At 52.4% G+C, this 24,217-nt stretch overlaps 1 protein-coding gene and 2 pseudogenes across 12 annotated transcripts in view; all 3 read right to left on the bottom strand.

Annotated features, from left to right (window-relative positions):
* Nucleotides 1–4,099: 4,099 nt before the first annotated feature.
* Nucleotides 4,100–24,217, bottom strand: part of TMEM44 (transmembrane protein 44) — a 49,527-nt gene continuing 29,409 nt past the window's right edge. For 4 of the 12 annotated variants that reach the window (XM_089330824.1, XM_089330821.1, XM_089330818.1 and 1 more), the window contains 2 exons: nt 11,711–11,743; nt 5,874–7,853 (listed from right to left, as the gene is read on the bottom strand). In XM_089330824.1, coding sequence (XP_089186950.1) covers nt 7,743–7,853; nt 11,711–11,743 — 144 coding nt within the window. In that variant the 3' untranslated portion in view covers nt 5,874–7,742. Of the gene's footprint in view, nt 7,854–11,710; nt 11,744–20,662; nt 22,421–24,217 lie in introns of those variants that run through there. The other 8 variants (XM_089330820.1, XM_070072342.2, XR_016232453.1 and 5 more) reach the window with 7 other exon arrangements.
* LOC138849313 (complement component 1 Q subcomponent-binding protein, mitochondrial pseudogene) lies at nt 14,868–16,184 on the bottom strand (annotated as a pseudogene).
* LOC138849451 (checkpoint protein HUS1 pseudogene) lies at nt 19,428–21,343 on the bottom strand (annotated as a pseudogene).

Here is a 24,217-nt window from a genome sequence, read left to right as displayed (position 1 = left end):
ATCTGAATTTTAATATTCAGAATAAAGTCTTTAGAAAAATTGTGAGGTTTTTTTCCCCTACCCTGCATTTAAGTAGTAACTTGGCTAACTTGGTTGTCAAAGCTTCTCAGGGGCTCTGAGTTTCAAATAAATAAATTTTTTTTTTAATTTGAAAGACAGAGAGAGAGAGAGAGAGATCGATCTTCCATCTACTGGTTCACGTCCCAAATGGCCACAATGAGAGGGGCTGAGGCCAGGCCAAAGCCAGGAGCCAGGAGCTTCCTCCAGGTCTCCTATGTGGGTGCAGGGGCCCTAACACTTGGGCCATCTTCTACTGCCTTTCCAGGCCATAGCAGAGAGCTGGATCAGAAGAAGAGCAGCAGAGGCTCAAACTGGCACCCAAGCAGAGGCCTAGCCTACTATGCCACAGTGCCGGCCCCTTTTATTTATTTATTTTGATAAAACATATTTTTTAAAAATTGCATCTGTACTGGATACCATAGACTTTTTGGGTCATTATCCTTAAAAATACTGTACAGCATAACATCTATTTATTTATCTTTAAAGATTTATCTATTTATTTGAAAGGCAGAGTTACAGAGAGGCAGAGGCAGAGAGAGAGAGAGGTCTTCCATCCGCTGGTTCACTCTCCAAATGGCTGCAATGGCCGTAGCTGGCCAGGAGCAAGGAGCTTCTTCCAGGTCTCCCACGTGGGTGCAGGGGCCCAAGCACTTGGGCCATCTTCTACTGCTTTCCCAGGTCATAGCAGAGAGCTGGACGGGAAGTGGAGCAGCCAGGACTCAAACCGGTGTCCAACCATATGGGGTGCCAGCACTGCAGGCCGGCGCTTTAACCTGTTGCTCCACATAACAACTATTGAGAGCCTTTCCATTGTTACAAGTAATCTAGGTGTTATAAGTAATCTAGAGATGATTTATAGGGCACAGGAGAGTTATATACAGATACTACACCATTTTATGTAGAAACTTGAGTGTCCTCAGATTTTGGTATTTGCTGGGATCCTGTTTCTCCATCATCCGTTAACAGAATCAGTTGAGGAGCTTGTTAAAGACTTCCAGAGCCTGTCCAGAGCTGGGCGATCATCCGGGAAGGAGCCTCCATCTTCATTTAACTTCACAACTGTAATACGTACACTGTCAGTGTGCACCTGTGAGTCAGAAGCAAAGGCCTACAAAATGGCAGTTCCCATAGGTGGCCACACCGTCCTCGGCAGTGACCGGTGGCTGCAAGACAGGAGGGCCCCGGTTCCACCTGCAGTTTAGGAAAAAAAAAATCTCTGGTCCTGGAGACTCCAGTGTGGTAGAGGCCTTTGTCTTTTAATTAAAATTCCTTCTAACTGAAGTTAGAGATGGCACCTGACTGCTTAAAGCTGTGGTAGAGGCCTTCCCAAGGTCAGAAGGAGAAAAAGGGAGGAACTTGTCCCGGGAATGAAACAGGGTTGTTACCTGCTTGCCTGTGAGGTTGCTCTCTGCTTGTTAGCACCGAGGGATGGTATTGGCCCCATGCTAGACAGCATACGGCTCAGGATGTGTGTGGGAAAAAACATCAGCAGTAACTATGTAGGCATACGCAGTATTTTTTTTTTTTTTTAAGATTTATTTATTTGAAGGTCAGGGTTACACAGGGAGAGAAGAGGCAGAGAGAGAGAGAGAAAGAGAGTCTTCCATCCGCCGGTTCACTCCCCAATTTGGCCGCAACTGCCGGAGCTGAGCCGATCTGAAGCCAGGAGACAGGAGCCTCTTCCAGGTCTCCCACGCAGGTGTAGGGGCCCCTTGGGCCATCTTGTATTGCTTTCCCAGGCCATAGCAGAGAGCTGGATTGGAAGAGGAGCAGCCGGGACTAGAACAGGTGGGCATGGGCAGTATTGTATCAATTCCTGCAGCCATGTCCTTTTAGAATATCCAATCAGGGGCCAGCTCTGTGGCGCAACAGGTTAAAGCCCTTGCCTGAAGCGCCCGCATCCCGTATGGGTGTCGGTTCTAGTCCCAGCTGTTCCTCTTCCAATCCAGCTCTCTGCTATGACCTGGGAAAGCAGTACAGGATGGCCAAGTCCTTGGGTCCCTGCACCCACATGGGAGACCTGGAAGAATCTCCTGGCTTAGGATCAGCTCAGCTCTGGCTGTTGCAGCCATTTGGGGAGTGAACCAGTGGATGGAAGACCTCTCACTCTGGTTCTACCTCTCTCTGTAACTCTTTCAAATAAATAAAATAAATATTTAGGAAAAAAAAGAATATCCAATCAAATGTATGCACGTAGCTGTATGAGGGAGACAAAGAAGCTAAAACCGTATATAAGACAACACCCCTCTTTGTTTGGGTCTCAGGCTTTTGGATGAAAGTCCACTTGGGCCTTATGCCCACATAAATAATAATAAGAGGCTACTTCCTGTTAAAGGCCTGCACATGAATTCCCCTACACGCGCGCTACGACACCCACCCGCAGGAAGCGAGGCTGGAAGGAGAGAAAGGCCAGCCCGCTCTGAGGCCTACATTGAGTCCGAGGGGGTTGGCCTCGGAAGCTGGGTGCGGGTCTGGAAGAACCGGGCGGCCCGTGAGTCCTCGCCCAAAGGGCCCGGCGGCTGCCTGCCCCGCGAAGACAGCGCTCAGCCACAGTGTCTGGCTCTGCGGGTGGCGCCTGGCGCAGGGCCTCTGCCCGTGTTCGCCGGTGGCAGCCCCGCCGCGGGAGCAGGGCAGGTGACACTGGGGCCCTGCAGCTGAGAGCGTGTTCCAACGAAGTCAACCACCAGAACTAGCAACAGTCAGAACTGGTGGCCTCAGATTAAAACAAACAAACAAAAAGGCTGGCGGTTGGGTGAGCAGCAGGAAGCAGAGTGCTGGGGGCAAAGGGGCAGGGCAGTGTTTCTCTTCACAAGCTTTTCGGTACAATCTTGAAGTAAAGAAATCTATATATAGGCACTATTTTTTTATTTTTTTAAAAGATTTTATTTATTTGAGAGTTAGAGTTACAGACAGTGAAAGGGAGAGACAGAGAGAAAGGTCTTCCTTCCATTGGGTCACTCCCCAGATGGCCGCAACGGCCAGAGCTGCGCCAATCTGAAGCCAAGAGCCAGGTGCTTCTTCCAGGTCTTCCACGTGGGTGCAGGGACCCAAGGACTTGGGCCATCTTCCACTGCTTTTCCAGGCCATAGCAGAGAGCTGGACTGGAAGAGGGGCAGCGGGGACTGGAACTGGCGCCCATATAGGATGCCAGCGCCACGTCGCCGTAGGCACTATTGTTACTTCAAAAAAGTTTAATGTATTTTAAATCAGAATAGTTTACAGTATAACCCAGGGCTGTTGAGCGGTCATAAATCCGCCAGGAACCGTAAACGGATGTTGTAATTATCTCCTTAAAAGCCTGCTTCAGTGAAACGCACCCTTGGGCACCTCCCTGCCCTGCGCCGCGGCGGGGACTGCGGACTGCGGAGTGCGCACGCGCCGAGTCGCGCGCCGCCCTTCTTCCCGGAAGTACCACCGAGAGGTCGCAGCGCGCTGTAGGGTGGCGGTGCGGCCGCCTTCTGTGAGCGGGTGGGCGCGGGGCGTCTGGCCTCGTTTCTGACGGGTGTTGGGAGTGGGTGCCCACCCAGCCTTACGAGCCCGAGGCGGCCGCCTGCTGCCCCGCTGGGACGGCCGTGGGCGAGGCGCACGCGGAGCCGAGGCCACAGCCGGTGGGAAGCTCCCCGGGCTTGGGAGGGTGTGCCGAGTGGTGCGCGCGGCCGATTAGCAGGGCATCAGTCAGCGGCGTTTGTTGACCTGTCCTGAATGCCCGGTGCCTTGCTTGGCTCTCACAGCGAGGGTAGGAAAGAGCGCGCTGGGTGTTCTCCGAGTCATTAGATCCAGCTCTGTCCTTGCGCTCTGTTCCCAGGCTCGCCCCTCCTGGTGCTGACCTCACGTGTCCACTTACTGAAGGGGTCGTCGCCTGCGCTGGGGGGAGGGTAGAGCAAAGCCCTCGGAGGTCTGAAATGGGAGGGAGAGGGGGAGGGGAGCGGGGAAGGGGCCGGAGAAGAAGTGCAGAGAGATGTGGAAGTGTTGGGAAATTAGAGGGGTGTTCCTAAGACTCCTCTGTCCTCTTCTTTAGTGATTGACACATTTAACTTCATTTTTTCCCCAAAAGATTGATTTATTTGAAAAGCAGAGTTACAGAGGGAAAGAGAGAGAGAGAGAGAGATCTTCCATCTTTTGGTTCACTCCCCAAATAGCTGCAAAGGCCAGGGCTGGGCCAGGCAGAAGCCGGGAGCCTGGAACTGCATCCCAGTTCCCACGTGGACGGCAGGGGCCCAGCACTGGAGCCATCTGCTGTTGCTTGCCTAGCTGCCTTAGCAGGAAACGCATCCGAAGGGGAGCAGCCAGGACTCAGACCTGTGCTCATGTGGGCTGCCTGCAGGCTGCCAGCCCCAGATTTGAGTTAAAGTGGATAGTAAGATCCAAACAGAGCGAGTATACATGATACAATGAAACCTATTTTTAAGGCATACCTGGAATTTGCCTTAGTATTATAATGCCTCTTGTAAGTTTATAAAGATGTCAGTAGTCTATGGGAGACAAACAGGCATGGTAATAAAATCAAACAGGAAAGAAAGGTGGCCTAACTTTCATTTCATGGATGAGGAAACCGTGACCCAGAAAGGGAAATGACAAGTAGCACACTGAATCAGACCCGTGGCCTGGAGCCTGGCCATGCTTCTTGGCCCAGTGCCTCTAAGCTAGGAGCTCATGCCCTTGTGTGAGTGTGTCACCAGATGACACACACAAATCTCTTTATCATGCTGACGCCCTAGACGGAGATAAAGCGGCTAGTTCTTGAGGATCTAGATAGGCTTTTAAGAAAATCTTAGTGATCAGAGCTCTCCCTAAATAATAGACTTCAGCAGATGAATAGGTGATGGGGTCCTTTTTTTCCTTTTTCTCCCAGAGGAGCATAAATAAAGATGAGGTAATCACTCACAGAAGATTCAAACCTCTGAAATCCCGTCTGTTAGTCTGACTCTTTGGTTGCCAACAGGAGAATGTGTCCAGGAAGTTTAGGAAGGAAAGCAACTAATCCTTTACTTAGTCTTTGCCACAGGCTTTCTAGTAGGCATGGCTCAGTCTCTCAGAAGTTGACGAGGGTGGTAATGGGCTCTGAGTCCTGCGGACACATTTAACAGGCAGCACGGTGAAGACTGTCAGATCGACCACACCTCCAGATGAGTAGGCAGCACGGGATGATTCCAGTGTCTTCCTTAGCCCCTTCCCAGTGTGGGTGACCCGCTGTGCTGCTCAGTAGGTCATCAGGGCAGGTAACTCCCATGGCCCTGGCAACCTGATCAATGGCTAGAGATGAAGCTGCAGTGGAACCCGCTCCTTGGAGAAGGGTAGTTTGGCCTCTTCTTCTTCTTCTCCTTCTTCTTCTTTTTTTTTTTTTTTTTTTTTTTTTTTTTGACAGGTCGAGTTAGTGAGAGAGAGACAGAGAGAAAGCTCTTCCTCTTCCTTTCGTTGGTTCACCCCCCAAATGGCCGCCATGGCCAGCGCGCTGTGCCGATCCGAAGCCAGGAGCCAGGTGCTTCCTCCTGGTCTCCCATGCGGGTTCAGGGCCCAAGGACCTGGGCCATCCTCCACTGCCTTCCCGGGCGACAGCAGAGAGCTGGACCGGAAGAGGAGCAACCGGGACAGAATCCGGCACCCCAACTGGGACTAGAACCCGGGGTGCAGGCACCCCAGGCAGAGGATTAGCCTAGTGAGCCGTGGTGCCAGCCGGTTGGCACCTCTTCACAGAGGCTCCTGAGGTCCAGAATTTCACATGCAGGCAGATTTCTCATTGAACGATGAAGCCCAATCCCAAGCCTCCAGTTTGGTGGGTCACCAGGAAGAGACGTGGTGCTCATCGGAAACAAGCTGGGGCTGTGATGACAGAAACTGGATGGTGAAGGGAGGGGCTGGGATGATGAGGTCTGGGGAGACAGCATCTGGAGCTCAAGTAGTTTGTGCTGCTGAAAGCACGATCATTTGATGTTCTTGGGTGAACGGATGGTTGCCAACCACCAGGATCCAGTTTCTGGTGCCCTGGAGAGCATCACCCAGCCTCTGCTTGGGATGTGTGTGTGTTGGGGGTGGGGGACAGCCTCAAGGCATACCATTCTGTCCCCATCACCTGCTTCGAAGATCAGCCGTTCCTGTTGTGCGGTTACTGCTCAGTCTCTAGACCAAACACATGTCCACCTGTACCAGGACTGTACACTTCTGCTCCCTGAAAAGTTGGGGCCCTAGGAGTAAAAAACCCATCAGTTGTGGAGTACCTGAAGGGAAGTCAGTCACTTCCTGTTCTGGTAGCTTCCATGACTATCAATTGCCAACAGAACCAAGCACCAATGCCCTAGTCTCTACCATCTGTTTCCTTTCCAGACCACTACCCACCCCCACCCCAGCCTGTACTGCACCATCCAATCTGACTACCTCAGATTCCTCCTTCCTGGACTAGATTCCACCCTTCCCTGCCTCCAGTGCTCTGTTCCATCTCATCTGCTGCAATGCTCTGCCCCCTCACACCCAGGCATCCTCTCACATCTCCTTCCTCCAAAGTACAACTTCAGTGGTTAAAATCACAAAGCAAAGCTAGCCTTAGCAAACTTTTCCCATGCACGATGACCAGAGACCATGGCAGCTCAAATAAGGGAAAGAGAAGGTGGCTTTAAGTTTACTTCTAGTTCAGAGGTCACCCAGGGGATTCAGATCTATGTGGGGACTTGCAGAGCCAACTTGCTTCTCCAAGACACCCACAGCTGCTGCCGGGGCATGCAGTACCCCTTAGAAGTGACTGGCAGCTGAGGCTGAGTCACAGGGTTACTGGGGTCAGCCAGGAGCAGAGCTGCTCCTTGGCATCTCTCCCAGTTCCCCTGGTGGCACACTTACCCCTGTCCTCCACGGTGAGTCACATCCATTCATTAAAAGCTTGTTCACACCAGTGTTCGCCCTCACCCGGGCGCCCTTCCCTTCACCATGCCCTCACTCGGTGATCACAGTATCAGAACAGTGCTACGTGGGGTTGCTGTGCTCCTGCCGTGCCTCTTACCCTCGGCATGCTCTCCGTTAGGCCTTGAAGCATGCAGTCCCCTTCATCTGCAAACCCTGCCTTGGCACATACCTTGCCAGGTTCTAAGAAGTCCTGGCGCCCAGAGCAGTTTGCTTTGTTTGTTCTTGCAACACCAGTGATCTCACAAACACTTGGTTGCCTGGGCAGTCCTAGCTATAGCTTCCAGCAGGTAACTCAAGTATATGACTGGAGAGCAGTTCCTGTGCACACCCCCAGGCCTCCTGGCGGGTGGGCCCACCTCTCTCGTCTGGGCTTAAGTCTTGCAGAAGAGGCTCTGCTGCAGTCCAAACACGTCAGCTGTTTGTGAAGTGAACTCATTCCTGGAACCTAGAAGGGATTCCGTTTATGGCTGAATCTCAAGGGAGTAGAGGGAAGGGGTGGGGGTGTGTGGGGGGGTAGAGGCCCTAATGTCCCGTGCGTGAAGGTTTATCTTCACAAAGCAAGAGCCATCTGTGATCTTGTGATCTTCAAACAAAGCTGACATATCCAGATCTGCCCACAGGACACACGGTCTGAACTTCCTGTCTGAGCCATGATGTAGATCGGCCAGGCTCACGAACAGCTTTTGGTTCCTCATTTTCCTGGGCAGCTTCTGTAGCGGCTGAAATCCTGCCATGGGATCCCTGCTGCGTTACTGACCATGGGCTCTGAGCTGGTGGGCTGGCTGCAGGTGTTAGTCATCCAAGGTCAAGTCTACAGGCCTCAAAGAGTCTCCACGTGACTGGGAGCCAGCCGGCTCCATGTTGCCCTTGTGTCCTTCCAGATTCACGTCTTCAGGGTCCCACTGTGGAGAAAAAGACACAAAGGCACTTTGCTGGAACAGACCCTTCCCATCTTCCATAACCCCTCCCCAAACAACAGCCTCAGTCGCGGCTTTCACCTGTTAACCAGGTGGTTGTCTCTGGGACCTGAAGGGGCAAGTGTGGGCATTAATTAATAGCTACTCTGAACAGATCAGCCTCACTTCCCTTCCCACCCCCTTCTCTACTCTTACCTGCCTTCCGCATGTCCTCATCTAGTGAGGCTGAGTCAGGTTCCCTTGATCCTGAGAATCCCTACCTCCCTGCTTAACGTTCCTGGAAAAGACCAGGCAAATTCAATTCATTATTTATGAATTCCAGGAAGCCTACCTGGAAAGCCGTGGCCCACTGAGCTCTCACCTGCTACTCACCTCCTGTTCCTCCATCAGTTATTTCCATCTGTGCAGGGACAGCCTGGCCTGCAGACACCTGCCTTGTCCTCTCAGCTCCTGGAGAACTGAGCTTGTGCCCCACATGGTGTCTCCTCTCAACCTGAGGCTCAGTGGACTACTCGAAATAGATACTTTTTTTTTTTTTTTTTTTGGACAGGCAGAGTTAGACAGTGAGAGAGAGAGAGACAGAGAGAAAGGTCTTCCTTCCGTTGATTCACCCCCCAAATGGCCGCCATGGCCAGCGTGCTGCGACCAGCGTGCTGCACCAATCCGAAGCCAGGAGCCAGGTGCTTCTTCCTGGTCTCCCATGCAGGTGCAGGGCCCAAGGACCTGGACCATCCTCCATTGCCTTCCCAGGCCACAGCAGAGAGCTGGACTGGAAGAGGGGCAATGGGGACAGAATCCGGCACCCCAACCGGGGCTAGCACCTGGGGTGCCTGAGGACTAGCCTAGTGAGCCATGGTGCCGGCCTGAAAATAGATGTTTAAAACCCACTTCAGGGCTGGTGCTGTGGTGTAGTGGGTTAAGCCTCTACCTGTGGTGCAGGCATCCCATATGGGCACCAATTTGTATCCTGGTTGCTCCACTTTCTTTTTTTTTTTTTTTTTTTTGACAGGCAGAGTGGACAGTGAGAGAGAGAGAGAGAGAGAGAGAAAGGTCTTCCTTTTGCCATTGGTTCACCCTCCAATGGCCGCCACAGCCAGTGCACTGCTGCTGGCGCACCGCACTGATCTGAAGCCAGAAGCCAGGAGCCAGGTGTTTCTCCTGGTCTCCCATGGGGTGCAGGGCCCAAGCACTTGGGCCATCCTCCACTGCACTCCCAGGCCACAGCAGAGAGCTGGCCTGGAAGAGGGGCAACCGGGACAGAATCCGGCGCCCTGACCAGGACTAGAACCTGGTGTACCAGCGCTGCAGGTGGAGGATTAGCCTAGTGAGCCGCGGTGCCTGCCGCTCCACTTTCTATCCTGCTCTCTGCTACGGCCTGGAAAATCAGTAGAAGATGGACCAAGTGCTTGGGCCCCTGCACTGACACGGGAGACCCAGAAGCTCCTGGCTCCTGGCTCCTGGCTCCTGGCTTTGGATTGGCCCAGCTCCAGCTGTTGCAGCTATTTGGGGAATGAACCAGCGGATGGAAGATCTTTCTCTTTCCCTCTCTCTGTCTGTAACTCTACCTCTCAACTAAATAAATAAATCTTTAAAAAAAATTTAGAGTGGTGGGCACTACCAGTGAATATTTCATTATGACTTAGATAAGTATGGGCAATTGAAACTTACAGGGGTAAGAATGAGAGGTTAAAAAAAAAAAAAAAAGTGGGATTGTAAGCACTGATGGAGCTGATTGCAAACTCCCCTGTTGTTCTATGAGGGATGATACGCGGTGGTCAAGGTCAAGGGGACCTCAGCACCACCCGTGAAGTCCCAGCCACAGAGGCAAGGGACTGGCTCCAGGCCTCCGGTCACTGACTTGCTCCCTCTTCTTGGGCATCAGTCTTCCCACGTGCAAGCCGTGGTGCTGCAGCAGCAGCTACATCAGACCTCTCCCATTTCTGAGCTGCCGTGACCGATGAGTCTCAGTCATAACGTCACATTTGACGTTATCAGGAAACCCAGGAAACAACCAGCAGAAGCCACGCAGGATGTGTCCGCCTAGGGGATGAACTAGGTGGGCAAGATCACAGACCCCCGCACGGCCATGCACTCTGAGACGCCCACTCCACCTACTTCGGAATCGTAAGCCGAAGCAAACAGTGCAGCCCTGAGGGGCCCCTGGGCCTCTGGCAGGTACTTCCTGCTCCATGCCCATTAGGAAACACGCGCTGGCTTTGTCTTGAACAGCAGGAGTGAGCCCAGTTCAGCCAGTGACTTATTGGCAGTAACTGAACCAAGAACTACTACTTGGTGATTTAAAAAGCTATCGTGTTGGAAAGGCCCCTTCATGCCGTGGCCCTGCAGGCCAGGGACAAAGTTCATTGGGTTCACACAGCTTGCCCCTCCCCGTATCTGGTTGTGGCTGTGCCGACCACTTCTGGAGCAAACTTCGTGGTTACTTGGGTAGGAGATGGGCTGGATGCCTTTGGCCAAATTCCTCCTGGACTTCATCCAAGATCCGGAGTAAAAGCTTGTCTGGCCCTCAGCCCCTGTGCCCCACCTGCCTGGGGTAGGAGAAGGGGCCGCTTCTGCTCTCGGGGATGGGCAGGGAGCTCCACAATGGATGCTTTTTTCAAGATGAGGTCCAAGGCCCGGGTCACAATTCCAGGGTGCTCTGGACCAAGCCCACTGGAGGTACCTACTGCTGGCTAACAAGGCTAATGCTAGGGGCCCATGCTAGACCTTCTGGGGTCGAGACCCAAGGTTTGGCATTTTAGCGAACTCTGAAGCTGATTCTTAGATACTCTGATATCTGAAAACCACAGCTCCTTGGATAGCTTCGTGAGTTAATCTTGCTAATCCCAACCAATCCAGCTGCCTACAAATGGAAACTGCCTGCCCCTTGAATCAAGCAAATTCTTTAAAGTGGAACAAGTCTCAGAAAGAATTTAAGATCTCTTTCTTCAGACTCCTCAGAATCGTGTGTTTTAAAATTTCACTTTAAGTAATAAAGACATTGCTGGAAACCAGGCATAAAAAGGACCTGAGCAAAAAGTGATCTGGTCTCAGAGACACAGTCCTGGGAGAGGAGAGGATAGGCCCAGGGACATGCAGCTGTCAGGAAATGTGCACATCTGCCACGGGAGGTGAGCGTGGCCTGGAGGCTGTGGCTGCCACCGTGGGACTGCTGATGGCAACGGCCACAGCCAAGCCCAGCACCGCTCCTGCTCGTGACCCACAGCTGTCCCGCGGGCGCACAAAACCCTGCTCCAAGCTATGCTCAGTTAGTGGGTTATGCATCTTCTCCTACCATCTGGGTTCATCTGAGTACCCTCCAAAGCAGAAGGAACTCTGAACTGAGAAAGCCCTAGAAATCCCACTGGTGGGGCTGGCGCTGTGGTGTAGCGGGTAAAGCCACCACCTGCAGTGCTGGCATCCCATATGGGCGCTGGTTCGAATCCTAGGTGCTCCACTTCCAATCCAGCTCTCTGCTATGGCCTGGGAAAGCAGTAGAAGATGGCCCAAGTCCTTGGACCCCTGCACCTGCATGGGAGACCTGGAAGAAGCTCCTGGCTCCTAGCTTCGGATCAGCTCAGCTCCAGCCATTGTGGCCATTTGGAGAGTGAACCAGCAGATGGAAGACTCTCTCTGCCTCTGCCTCTTTGTAACTCTGTCTTTCAAATCAATCAATCAATCAATCAATCGCACTTGTCTTTAGCCTTGCCTCTCATTTTCACATGTTTCCTAAAGTAAGGAATCTCTCCTGGGGCCCAGCCATCCAAAGAGGTCTGACACAAACAGGAACTGAATCAAGCCATAGGAAGTCCTTGCTGGAAGAGAGACAGCATGGTTGTGCATACCTGCTCCGAGTTTAGGGCCTCCCAATACTTCTGCTGCAGAATAAAAAGAGAAAGAGTGTTGGCCAGAGTTTGCCACATCACAGGGCAGAGCAGAGCCCAGTGCCAGCCCCTGTCTGCTCGGCGACCCAGCAGACAGCTCCGAAAAGGCCAAGGGACGGCTGAATTCAGCCAGCGGGAAGGCAGCAGCGGCTAGCAGTTACAATTTAGTTAAATGATCAATAAGGTAACTGTGATAATTATGAGGGGCAGCAGGTCCTGGGAAACAAATTACAATCTAGAGAGGTTTAAAAATTATTATCATTAGAAATTAGTAGTAGTAGTAGTGATAATAATAAATCTATCATTTATTAACTACATAGTTAAGATGAGTCAACACAAACCTATAAAACTAAGATGCAAATAAAATCTCCACCCTGAAATATGGGATATTATGCCCCAGCCAAGACTCATTTTAATCAGTGTTTGCAGCATGGTTGGTTCCACTCCAAACCTCAACTATGTCTGACTCAGGGTTTGGGAGGCTGCACCACATGGCCTGCTCTTCCTGCAGCATCTTATGCAGGGCTAGGGAGACGTGTATTGCTTTTTGTTGTTGTTGTTTTGTTTTTGTTTTTTAATTTATTTGAAAGACAGAGTCACCGAGAGAGGAAGAGACAGAGAGAGGTCTTTCATCTGCTGGTTCACTCTCCAAATGGCCACAATGACCGGAGCTGGGTTGATCCGAAGCCAGGATCCAGGGGCTTCCTCCGGGTGTCCCACATGGGCGCAGGGGCCCAAGCTCTTGGGTCATCTGCCGCTGCTTTTCCAGGCCACAACAGAGAGCTGGATTAGAAGTGGAGCAGCCAGCACTCGAACCAGCGCCCATATGGGATGCCGGCACTGCAGGCGGCAGCTTAGCCCACAATGCCACAGCACTGGCCCTGAGACATGCATTTCTGACTTGCAGCTCTGAATCTCCAAGTGCCTGTTACATGGATGTGTGTGTGTCTGTTACACTGCCAACGCAAACATCCACAGGCTTTGTGGTTACTATCTCATCAGAACAAAGCCTCCAGGCAGGTGGGAGTTGCAGCCATTAAGGAGCTGCTTGGGATACCCGTGTCCCATGTCAGAGTGCCTGGGTTTGAGCCCTGCCTCTGCTCCCAACTCCAGCCTCTTGCCAATGTGCACCCTGGGAGGCACCAGGGGATGGCTCAAGTGGTTGGGTTCCTGCCACCTACAACTGGCTGCTGGCTTTGGCCTGGCCCAGCCTGAACCATTGCGCACATCTGGGGAATGAACCAACAAATGGGAGATCTCTGTCTCTCTCATCACCTCTCAAATAAGAAGTAAAATAAACTAAGGAAAAACTAAAAACAAAACAAAACCGTGACACTAGCTTCCAACCAAACACCAAGAATATTTCCTTAAAAAGATTTTGTTTTATAAAACAAACCTTCTATTGTTCAATTGTTTAAAATTTTCATTTTAAACAGCTTTTTATTTACAGGATTTTCATGCATATACAAAAGTAAAAACAAGTCCAAAACCCACCAGGAACATATCCTGTTTTATTTGATCTAGCTCCCTATTGTTTTTATTTGCTAAACTATTTTAAAATAAATCATTGCGAGGGCCGGCACTGTGGCACGGAGGGCTAAGTCACCAGTCATGACACCAGCATCCCACATCAGAGCACCAGCTCGAATCTCAGCTACTCTGCTGCCAATCCAGCTTCCTGCTAATGTGCTTGGAAAGGCAGTAGAAGATAGGCCCAAGTAATTTGGCCCTTGCCACACACAGGGGAGACCTGGAAGGAGTTCTTGGCTCCTGACTTTGGCCTGGCCCCAAATAAACAAATCTTTTAAAAGTCATTTCATCTATAAATGCTTTAGAATTAGCTCACGGGTAAGGACCTTTTAAAAATCCTAAATACAGGCTGTTATATCTTAATGTTAGCCGTCGCAAAGCACACCGGGCACCGGAGTAAGGGAAAGGGTTTATTGGGGAACACCCTACAGACCGGAGTGAAGGGGCGGCGAAGGAAAAAGAAAGGGAAACTGTAAGAGAGACAGAGAGGAGAGGAGCTAGCAAGGAGAGAAGATAGAGCAGAGAAGAGGAGAGAGGAGAGCAGAGCCAAGAGAGAAGACCCAAGAGCCAAGAGACCAGAGGAGGAGGCTAGAGAGAGGAACTGAGAGAGAAGAGTCAAGAGAGCACGTGTTCAGGAACAGGCCCTTTTAAAACTTCACCCGAGTGCGGGCAGGGAAGCAGGAGCAACGAATCCTATTAGGACAGGGGTGGAGCCTGGCTCAGGTAGCTGGCCATGTGGCCACCTGGCTACAGCTGCCCCAGTTTCCTAACACAGGCCAGCGCCACAACTCACTAGGCTAATCCTCCGCCTGTGGCGCCGGCACACCGGGTTCTAGTCCCGATTGGGGCACCAGGTTCTGTCCCGGTTGCTCCTCTTCCAGGCCAGCTCTCTGCTGTGGCCAGGGAGTGCAGTGGAGGATGGCCCAAGTGCTTGTGCCCTGCACCCATATGGGAGACCAGGAGGAAGCACCTGGCTCCTGGCTTCAGATCTGTGCAGCGTGCCGGCCACAATGCGCTGGCTGTAGTGGCCACTTGGGGGGTGAACCAACGGAAAAAGAAGGTCTTTTCTCTCTGTCTCTTTCTCTCTCACTGTCTAACTCTGCCTGTCAAAAAAAAAAAAAAATCCTAAATACAATGCTATTGTTACACTCAAAAAAATTAGTACTAATACCTTAGTATTCCTCTTTAAGTGACATCCTGCCAGAGGGACATAAACTTGGGGAAAAAGAGATTCATTGGAGGAGACACAAATTACTAAATGACAGTTCCACAGACTGCAAACAACAGAAACGAGGGGTGGGGGCTGGGCACAACATCCCGTATGGGAGTGCCTGGATTCGAGTCCTAGCTCTGCTGCTGATCCCAGCTTCCTGCTCACTTGCACCCAGGTTGGCACCAAGTGATGGCCCAAGTATTTGGGTCCTTGCCACTGATGTGGGAAACCGAGATGGAGTTCCCAGCTCCTGGCTCCCATCTGGCCAAGCCCCACCTGTTGCAGGCATTTGGGGAGTCAATCAGTAGATGGAAGATCTCTTTGTCTGTTTTGCTCTGTCTCTTGCCTTTCAGCTAATAAATTAATAAATAAAAATTTTATTATTTTTGAGGAGATAAAACCAAATTTATTGTCCATCATTGTATGTTATATAAAAATCTAGAAGCAGTAAGTTTGTACAGAGAAAAAATGAGAGTGCAACAGTAATAATTTAAATTTGCTATTTTCCATGCTATGCACGGGTGTCTGGGGGTCAGGGCAGGTTCTGTTCATTGGCCACAGCCTGCCAGACAAGTTTCGCTGTCTTTACTGGCTCTCGACAGAACTTTTGAGGTCCTCAAGGAAAGTAATGCACTCCTGGTGCTCCAGCGCGGTGCTGGACTCCACCAGCTCATCCGCAAAAGTGTTGTCCACTCCTCAGTCCGCCAGGAAATCCACCAGGTGGTCATACAAGGCCCAGTCCAGGGATCTGTGTGGAGTGTGTAATTGGTGTCCTTCCACTCAGACTTGCCGGTAGCCTGAAAGCAAACTTCCCCGATAGAGAAAATGTCACGCTCAGCCGCCTCCTCTTGTCCAACCCCATCCTCCGGGTAGTGACAGTCCAGTACGAGGGCCTTCTTGCCGTCACTCTTGATAACTTCAACCACGAAATTTGGAGTTGATGCCAATTCAGGCTCCTGTTCCTCAGCCTTCTGTCATTGTGAGGGCTCCTCCTTCCATCAAAGGTTGGTGGGATGCTACTGTTAGTGTTGAAAGTGACAGCAATCTTCTCCCCGGCCACTTTGTTCACCTCTAGTTCCCAGCCTCCAGACGTCTTAGGAAGGGCTTTATGCTTCTGGATTTTCTTCTCCTCCTTAATCTCATCGGTAAGGAAATCCACAAAAGCTCTCTCTCCCTCTGTGTGCAGTGCAGGCAGCCGCAGGCTCAGGTGCAGAGCCCTGAGGCCACAGGAGGCAGGGTCCCTGCACCGAGCCAGCGCACACGCTGAGCTGCCCGAAGGGCCGGGTGCAAGGCCGGGGAGCGGGCGGGCAGCAGCAGCTGCCAGAGCCGTGGTGCGGAGACCCACGATGGCAGGGCCCAGGGCACAGGGCACGCAGCGAAGCAGAGGTAGCAGCACATAGACAGCAGCAGACATGTGCGGATGCAATAAATAAAAATTTTTAAAAAGACAAATTGTAGGGGCTGGTGCTGTGGCACAGCAGATAAAGCTGCCGTCTGTAGCGCAGGCATCCCGTATGAGCACTGGTTCCAGTCCTGGCTGCTCCATTTCTGATACAGCTCCCTGCTAATGCACCTGGGAAAGCAGCAGAAGATGGCCCAAATATTTGGGCCCCTGCACCCATGTGGGAGATCCAGATGAAGCTCCTGGCTCCTGGCTTCAGTCTGGCCTAGCCCTGGCCATTGCAGCCATTTGGGGAGTGAACCAGTGGATGGAAGATCGATCTCTCTCTCAAGATCTCTCTTTCTCTGCCTCTCCTTTGTAACTCTTTCAAATAAATAAATGTTTAAAAAAACATATAGGGGTTGAAAAGTTAAACTTACAAATGTAAAAAAGGTTAAAGAAAAATGCCAACCTTCACATTTAGAAAATACAGGCTTTCATGCACTTGACTGATAATTTGTGGAGATTACAGCTAGTCATATGTGTTTAATAAAAATTACTAAGTATGGGGCCGGCGCTGTAGCGCAGCGGGTTAATACCCTCGCCTAAAGCGCCGGCATCCCATATGGGCGCCAGTTCAAGACCGGGCGGCTCCACTTCTGATCCAGATCTCTGCTATGGCCTGGGAAAGGAATAGAAGATGGCCCAAGTCCTTGGGCCCCTGTGCCCACATGAGAGACCAGGAAGAAGCTCCTGGCTCTTGGCTTCAGATCGGTGCAGCTCCGGCCACTGCGGTCAATTGGGGAGTGAATCAGAGGATGGAAGACCTCTCTCTCTCTCTGCCTCTCCTCTCTCTCTGTGTAACTCTGACTTTCAAATAAATAAATAAATCTTTTTTAAAAATTACTAAGTGCAATGTAGTATCCTGGAACAGAAAGAGACCACTAATGGAAAACTTGGGAAATACAAATAAACAGTGCAGGTTTGTTAGCAGAGGTGGTGCGCCCATGCTGACAAATGCAGTGTGGCTTTGTAAGAAGTGAGCATCGGGGAGGCTGGGCACAGGACAGCCAGGAACTCTCTATACTGCCTTTGCCACTGCTCTGGAAACCTAAATTTCCTCCAGAATACAAGAGTTACTAAACCAAGCAAACAGGCTTGCATCTCTGGAAACCTTGCAAGTTTCTTTCCACACCGCTGGTGTCATGAGCAGCACAGAACTTACGATGAGTGCCCTCTAGTGGAAACAGTGGTCAGTATTTTTGAAGTTAACTTTTTAAAGGAATGATACTGTGCTAAGGACTACAATTAATAACCTGTCTGTGTAACTGACATTCCCCCAAAATGAAAAACAAATAAAATTTTATGGTCTTCTCCCTGTTTCTGTTTTAACAGTAAAATGTGTTCATTACAGAAAAATTTTCAAAGAAACAGATTTCCCATATTCTCTAAGAGCCTTTACAGTATTTTTTCAAAAATTGTTTTTGAGGCCGGCGCCGTGGCTCACTAGGCTAATCCTCCGCCTAGCGGCGCCGGCACACCGGGTTCTAGTCCCGGTCGGGGCGCCGGATTCTGTCCCGGTTGCCCCTCTTCCAGGCCAGCCCTCTGCTGTGGCCAGGGAGTGCAGTGGAGGATGGCCCAGGTGCTTGGGCCCTGCACCCCATGGGAGACCAGGAAAAGCACCTGACTCCTGGCTCCTGCCATCGGATCAGCGCGGTGCGCCGGCCGCAGCGCGCCGGCCGCGGCGGCCATTGGAGGGTGAACCAACGGCAAAAGGAAGACCTTTCTCTCTGTCTCTCTCTCTCACTGTCCACTCTGCCTGTCAAAAAAAAAAATAAAAAAAAAAAAAATTGTTTTTGCTATCTCTCTCCCTTTTAAAATTAATTTTAGCATCTTGTTTATTTATTTCATATTTTTTGAAAGGCAGAGCAACTACAAAGTGGCCCTCTGAGGGGCAGGCGTTTCCACAGGGGTCAAGATGCTGTTGGAGGGCTGGTGCTACTGCGTAGCAGGTAAAGTCACTGCCTGCAGTGCTGGCATCCCATATGGGTACTGGTTCGAGACCCGGCTGTTCCACTTCCAATCCAGCTCCCTGCAGATGCTCATGAGAAAGCAGTAGAAAATGGCCCAAGTGCTTGGGCCCCTGCACCCACATGGGAGACCTGGAAGAAGCTCCTGGCTCCTAACTTTGGCCTGGTCATTTGTGTAGTGAAATCAGTAGATGGAAGATCCTTCTCTTTCCCTCTCTCTCTGTCTCTTAAATAAATAAATAAATATTTTTATAAAACCATTTTCATATGTCATTTCATTTTGCATGATAAAAATCATTTTCACAATTTTAAGTGAAATAATGATTTTGTGGCTAGAATTCTTAAACGCCAAGGAAGGGAGAGAGGCTTTGCAAACTATAACTATGTCTCTGATTTTAAAACATTATTCAACATGATATGGCATCTTGTTTAACATTGTCCAGCATCTCTTGAAAAGTCATTCAAATACACTGGTTTTACCACATCAGAAGGAAAAAAAGGGAGAAATTTTCAATTTTGATGCTTTTTCCATTTCTTCACCTGGTGGTAAGCAACTCAGGTCTTTGTGATATGACCTTGAGACGATGCCTGTGATGCCTGCCCAGGGACAGCTGGGATTTCACTTGGTGGAGAACACGAGGACGCCCACGGGTGCTGAGCCAGCTCTGAGAGTATCTTCAAACAACGCTGGTCAGGGCTCCAGGTTCTGAAGCCTCACATGGTGATGGCGTCCTTGCCAGCGGCGACCCAAGGCAGCAAGAGTATGTGTCTGGATGCAGCCTCCACTGACGCCACCAGGGTCCTCTCCCGGGATGCAGGCTCATCACTGAATGGAATCCATCACTTGCTACAGCCCCCAGCCCCACCATCCTCAGACTGATCTCCACCCTCTTCCTATGATTGACATGACACGTTAGGCCTTCAACTCCTGCATGCGTTCCAGAGGAGACCAACTTAGCTCAACTCTGGCGACAGGTGCACCGGAACACGCCTCACCTCCCACAGGCACTGACTTACAAGTGACTCAACCACAGGCGCGCTTTGCCAAACGTCAGATCCGACACAGGGCAGGAACGACAAGCTTACGACAGCCCAGCACCAGCCTGAGAGAGAAGATGAGGGGCAGGGGCTCCGGGCCTCGCTGGCTGCTGCCCAAGCCCCAGGAGGGGAGGGGGCTGTGTCTTCTGTGCATTGAGGCACCACGTGCTGCAGCCCTGAGGTGGCAGAGAGGCAGCCCTCCTGTCCTGGTGCCACGGGACAGGCGCAGGGAGATGCCAGCGAGCTGGGCTGGAGTCTGAGCCACCCCTGCCAGTCCTGACTCCTCACCCAAGTCAACCAGAAACTGCTCCTTGAAGTCTGGATGAACCCAGCTTCTTACAGGCAAAGCCAAGCACACATGCCTAACGTGAAGCAGTGCTTCTCCAACTGGGTTTCTACAGAGCGAGGGAGCTGCGGCACGGTGAGGACAGGACCTCCAGCCCGTGGCCTCCGCGCCCGCGGTCCCGTCCTGCCAGGTGAGGCACTGAAATACTGGAGGGAAACGCTGTCAGGAAGCAATCGAAATGAACAATCCTGTTATGCACAGTATCGCATAGGGCTTTTGCGGCGTTCACCTGCTGTCCGGCAAGGAGCCTCATGGGCTTCTTGAAATCTATTTGCACTTCAGTCATTTGTTCTGGCTTCTGTCTTGCGAGGCATCTTCAGAGGCCAGCGGCGGGGGAGTTTCTGAGCTCTCTGGGGCCGTCACGCACGCTAGTTCAGTTTCTGTGTTCAAGTTCAGTTCTCCGTTGAGGTTTGCCCCAGTGACAAGGTGGCTGCTGCTGTTTGTCGTCTTGTCCACAACACTCCTCGTGGTCTTCAGGACAGGTAAATAAAAGCTAACGTCAGGATCTGGGACAGAGGGCTCCTGGAGGTTCTTCTAGAATCTTCTAGGAATAACTTTTGTCGGGATGCCATGTGTCACAATGCGACCACTGCTTGACACAGAAATCAGCTCCACGGAGGAGATGGTGAGGCATGGGGAGTGCTGACTGGTCAGCTTCATGTTCAAGGCCCTGACACTCTGGGCAGTCTTCAAGGTTAGAGAGAAGTTCTCCAACGACAATCTCATTGTTTTCTGCAGAGGCTCCCTCCATCGGAAACTCACTGCTCCAGCTCACACCACGTGCTCACGCGGCTGGCAGCCAGCGTGTTCCACAGGAGAAAGTTCAGCTTGTCTGGGCTGATGTGCAGGGTGTGGGGCTTGGCCAGCTCAGCTACTATGTTATTAACCCCAGCGAAGTGATTCAGACAGGCTGTGTCCACAATCTTGGCCTGGAACTTGGTGGCCGCGGCGGATTGTGTCCCGCCCGGAAACGTGGGGGCTCTGGGCGGTTCTCATAAATAAATATTTTTTTAAAAAATTACCTGGGCAGAAGGGGGGGCAGGTGTTTGGCACAGTGATCAAAATGCTGCTTGGGGGCCCACGCTGTGGCTCAGTGGGTTAATGCCCCGGCCTGAAGCGCCGGCATCCCATATGGGCGCCAGTTCGAGACCCAGCTGCTCCACTTCCCATGCAGCTCTCTGCTATGGCCTGGGAAAGCAGTGGAAGATGGCCCAAGTCCTTGGGGCCCTGTACCCACATGGGAGACAAGGAAGAAGCTCCTGGCTCCTGGCTTCAGATTGGCTCAGCTCCGGCCGTTGCGGCCATCTGGAGAGTGAACCATTGGATGGAAGACTTCACTCTCTCTGCCTCTCCTCTCTCTGTGTAACTCTGACTTTGAAATAAAATAAAAGAAATCTTTAAAAATAAATGCTGCGTGGATGCCTGTATCCATACTGGAACGCCTGGACTGGAACCCCCGCTCTGCTCGAGGCCAGTTTCCTGCTAACGTGCACCTTGGAAGGGTTGGGCTGGGCCCCGGGCGCCCATGTGAAAGATGCGGATTGAGTTCCCGGCCGTGGAGTCCCGGCTTCAGCCCTGACTGCTGTGGGCATTTAGGGAGTGAACCAGTGGACGATAAACATTAAGGAAGGCCCAGGGGCAGCAGCCTTCGTTTCCTCCACCGCACAAGCGCGCGGTCCTTTGCCAGTTTTCAGTTTCCGCCTGCACGCACACGCCTGCCCCGTTCAGGTGAAGACAAGGCTGAAATGCGGCATCCTCAGCAGATCCAGCGCTGGGGGAAATCAGCCGCACATCCTTGGTGCTGAGGCTGGCACGCTACCCACCGGGCACCCTGACCGGGCCAGCAGGCGGACAAGTGGAGTGGTTAACAAGGGAGGTTTCCGAGCAGCCGGAGCCGGGTGCACATGCCACGTCTGCCAGTTCTTCTTCCTCCTATCATGTTTTCCTGGAAAAATCACTTAGACTCCCGTAGTCCCAGACTCCTGCTGCAGGCGGACAAATGATGCTTGTGCAGCACAGACCACACAGCCCGGGCACACACCACGTCTGCAGCCATGGTCGGCGATGGGGACCGCAGTGGACGGCCTGCCTCGTTGACACGCCACTTCTCCACTTCCCTAACTCACTGCAGGAAGCAGGGGTTCAAAACAAGAATGTGGACGTAAGGCCAGCATCTCTGAGCTCCACAACGATGAAGGAGCATGCAGGAGACAGGCTGTTCGCCTTAACCACGCTGGGGCTCCTGGCCCAGGTCCCCCGCAGTGGGGAGTTGAAGGCAGCCAGTTTCCCTCGGTGGGAGGCTCAGGTGAAAGCCCAGGGGGGCAGTGGTGGGCCCAGTCGGTGGGAGGCAGGAGCAGCCCCCGGCTCGGCGGAGATGCCCTGGGTTGAGGGAGCCCGTGGGGTGGGTGCACTATGCCATCCTGGGAGCCAGGGGTCCCAAGCCAGAGGAATTGGCCATGGAAGGCCCAGCGCTCACCTGTCGGCTTCCATCTCTTGGGAGGGTGCTCCGGATGGATGAGGGGACAGGACCATTACCAAGCACTGCAGCCACCAGCCAGGGGCTGGGTTCGGGCCGCTCCATCTGTCTTTCCGCATTTCCTTTCAAAGTCCCACCATGGATGAGTGACAGACGGCCCCGTGACACCGTGGGGTTGTGCTCATCGCTAAAAGACCCTTCCAGGCTCACACTCAGCCACCGGCCAGGTCAGGATCCACCAGGAAGTCTGCTCTGAGAGGCAGGGCAGCGGCTCAGGCCACCAGGCCCCCACCCACAGGCAGCCACTGGATGAAATGCTTGGGGTTCATTTTAGTTTTCTTATGTTACATTTTCCGAATTTTCTACTGAAAACGTGTTTTCCTTTAGAAACAGGAAATAGAACTTACAAGATTGCACACCTGGAGAAAGCTACTGTCTCCTGCTCATGGATTAATCTCCGTGGACAGCGCGCCGTCCACGGTTGGGCAGAGAAGTGTTCCCACCTCTCTTTATGGGGCCTCAGGGCTTGGTTCCTTAGGATGAGTGCCCGCCGCAGGGGGTGAGGCAGGAGCGCCGATCAAAAGCGTCATTTCCACCTGTCTAAGTTAAGAGCACGCCCCATGCCCTTGGAGTTTTCAAACCTCAAACAACTGGTTTCTAAAAAAGAAAGAGACAATTGGGTCAGGGACAAAGAAGGCTAGCAGAACGGAGGAATGACCCAAACCCCTCCAAGCACAAACGTGAGCGTGCCAGCTCGCTGTCCCATCCCTACCTCAGCCAAAGGTGAGCGGTGGAAGTTTCCAGAGCCCACACTACTTCCCCCTCTGCCCGGCCCCTCCCTGCTCCACTTACCTGTCTGTCCCTTCCGCCCAGCCAAAGCAATGCTGTGGTCAGGCCCCTTCCTCTGAACTCCAGCCTGAGACCTCTGCCAGCTGCCGGCTCCAGGCTGTGGGCCAGGCGCCTGGGCACCCACACACCCTGAGACCGGATCCCAGAATCCGAAGAGGGCAGAGCCCCTAACTCAAACCCAGCTCTCCGTGACCACCAGTGTCCAGGGACAGAGAAAGGAGAAGATGACCCGGCTACCCAGGGCGGCCAGGCTGCACCTTATGCAGGGGAAGCTGTGCCAGGGCTGTGACTCTGGGTGCCGGGGAAGGAGCCATGACAGTGAGGGTTCAGACCTGCAGGAATGGAACCCCAGGGAACCCAGGAGGAAGGGCCCAGAGGCCTGTGGACAGAAGAGTCCCGGGCCAGGCCCAGCGCTGGGTGAGGGTCGGGGGGCTGTATGAGGCGGGCGGGTGGGAGAGGCCTGGCATGGCACGTGCAGGAATCTGGACCTCACCACAGTCAGGGGCTGAGTTTCAGGGTAAGGTCAGCAAATCTAGGGGGCTGAGGATGGCCGAGTGCTCCACCAAGGACACCTCGACCCCACACGGAGCAGCAGCCAGCACGTAGTGTTCGCACGGTCTCCGCGGCAGATTAGAAGGATGCAAACTCAGAATGAAAGATAGTCCTTCCTCCCCCGGCCGCAGCCGGCCACTTCCAGCATACACATGGCCACTACATTGCCATTAGCATTTTTTCAGACAAATGGAAACTTCCTGGGACCGGCACTGTGGTGTCGTGGGTAGAGCCGCCACCTGCGACACCAGCGTCCCATACAGTCACCCATTCAAGTCCCGGCTACTCCACTTCTGGTCCAGAAAAATAGAAGATGGCCCAAGTCCTTTGGCCCCTGCACCCACGTGGAAGACCTGGAAGAAGCTCCTGGCTCCTGGCTCCAGCCTGGCCCAGCCCTGGCTGTTGAGGCCATCTGGGGAGTGAACCAGCGGATGGAAGGCCTCTCTCTCTTTTCTTTTCCTCTCTGTAACTCTTTCAAATAAATAAATATTACTTTTTTTGTTTTGTTTTAAAAAAGGAAATTTCTGTCCGAATGGGACTGGGAGCACAAACAACTATGGGTCCCAGAGAGCCGGGACAGCTCAGAGCTGAGCGTGACACCTGTTCGAGTACTCAGAATGTGAACGTGCTGAGCTCACAGACGTTAAGCATTCAAATTGGGGTCAAGTTTATAAAAGCACTAGGCCTGGTGCCCAGTCCAGGGCCTCCTGTGTGTGACATCGCTGGTGCCATAGGACGGAGCAGGTGCCCACAGAGGCAAGAATGGCTTCCTGCTCAGGTGGGTTTGGGAGGCAGCAGAACTTTTTAAAAGTTTATCAAATAATAGACATAGGCATTTGGCCTATGTGTTTAGACACTGGTTAGGACGCCCTGGACCCACAACAGAGCGCCTGTGTTCCATCTCCAACTCTGGCTGCTGACTCCAGCTTCCTGCTGATGCACACCCTGGGAGACAGTGGTGAGGGCTCGATCTGGTGTGTTCCTGCCACACAGACCTGGATGGAGTTCCTGGCTCCCGGCTTTAGTCCAGCCCAGCCCCAGCTATTGTGGATA

Source organism: Oryctolagus cuniculus, chromosome 4 (genome assembly GCF_051225735.1).
Source record: "Oryctolagus cuniculus isolate XC-2025 breed Fujian yellow rabbit chromosome 4, ASM5122573v1, whole genome shotgun sequence".
Taxonomy (NCBI): Eukaryota; Metazoa; Chordata; class Mammalia; order Lagomorpha; family Leporidae; genus Oryctolagus; species Oryctolagus cuniculus.
This window is presented reverse-complemented; position numbering and strand designations above follow the sequence as displayed.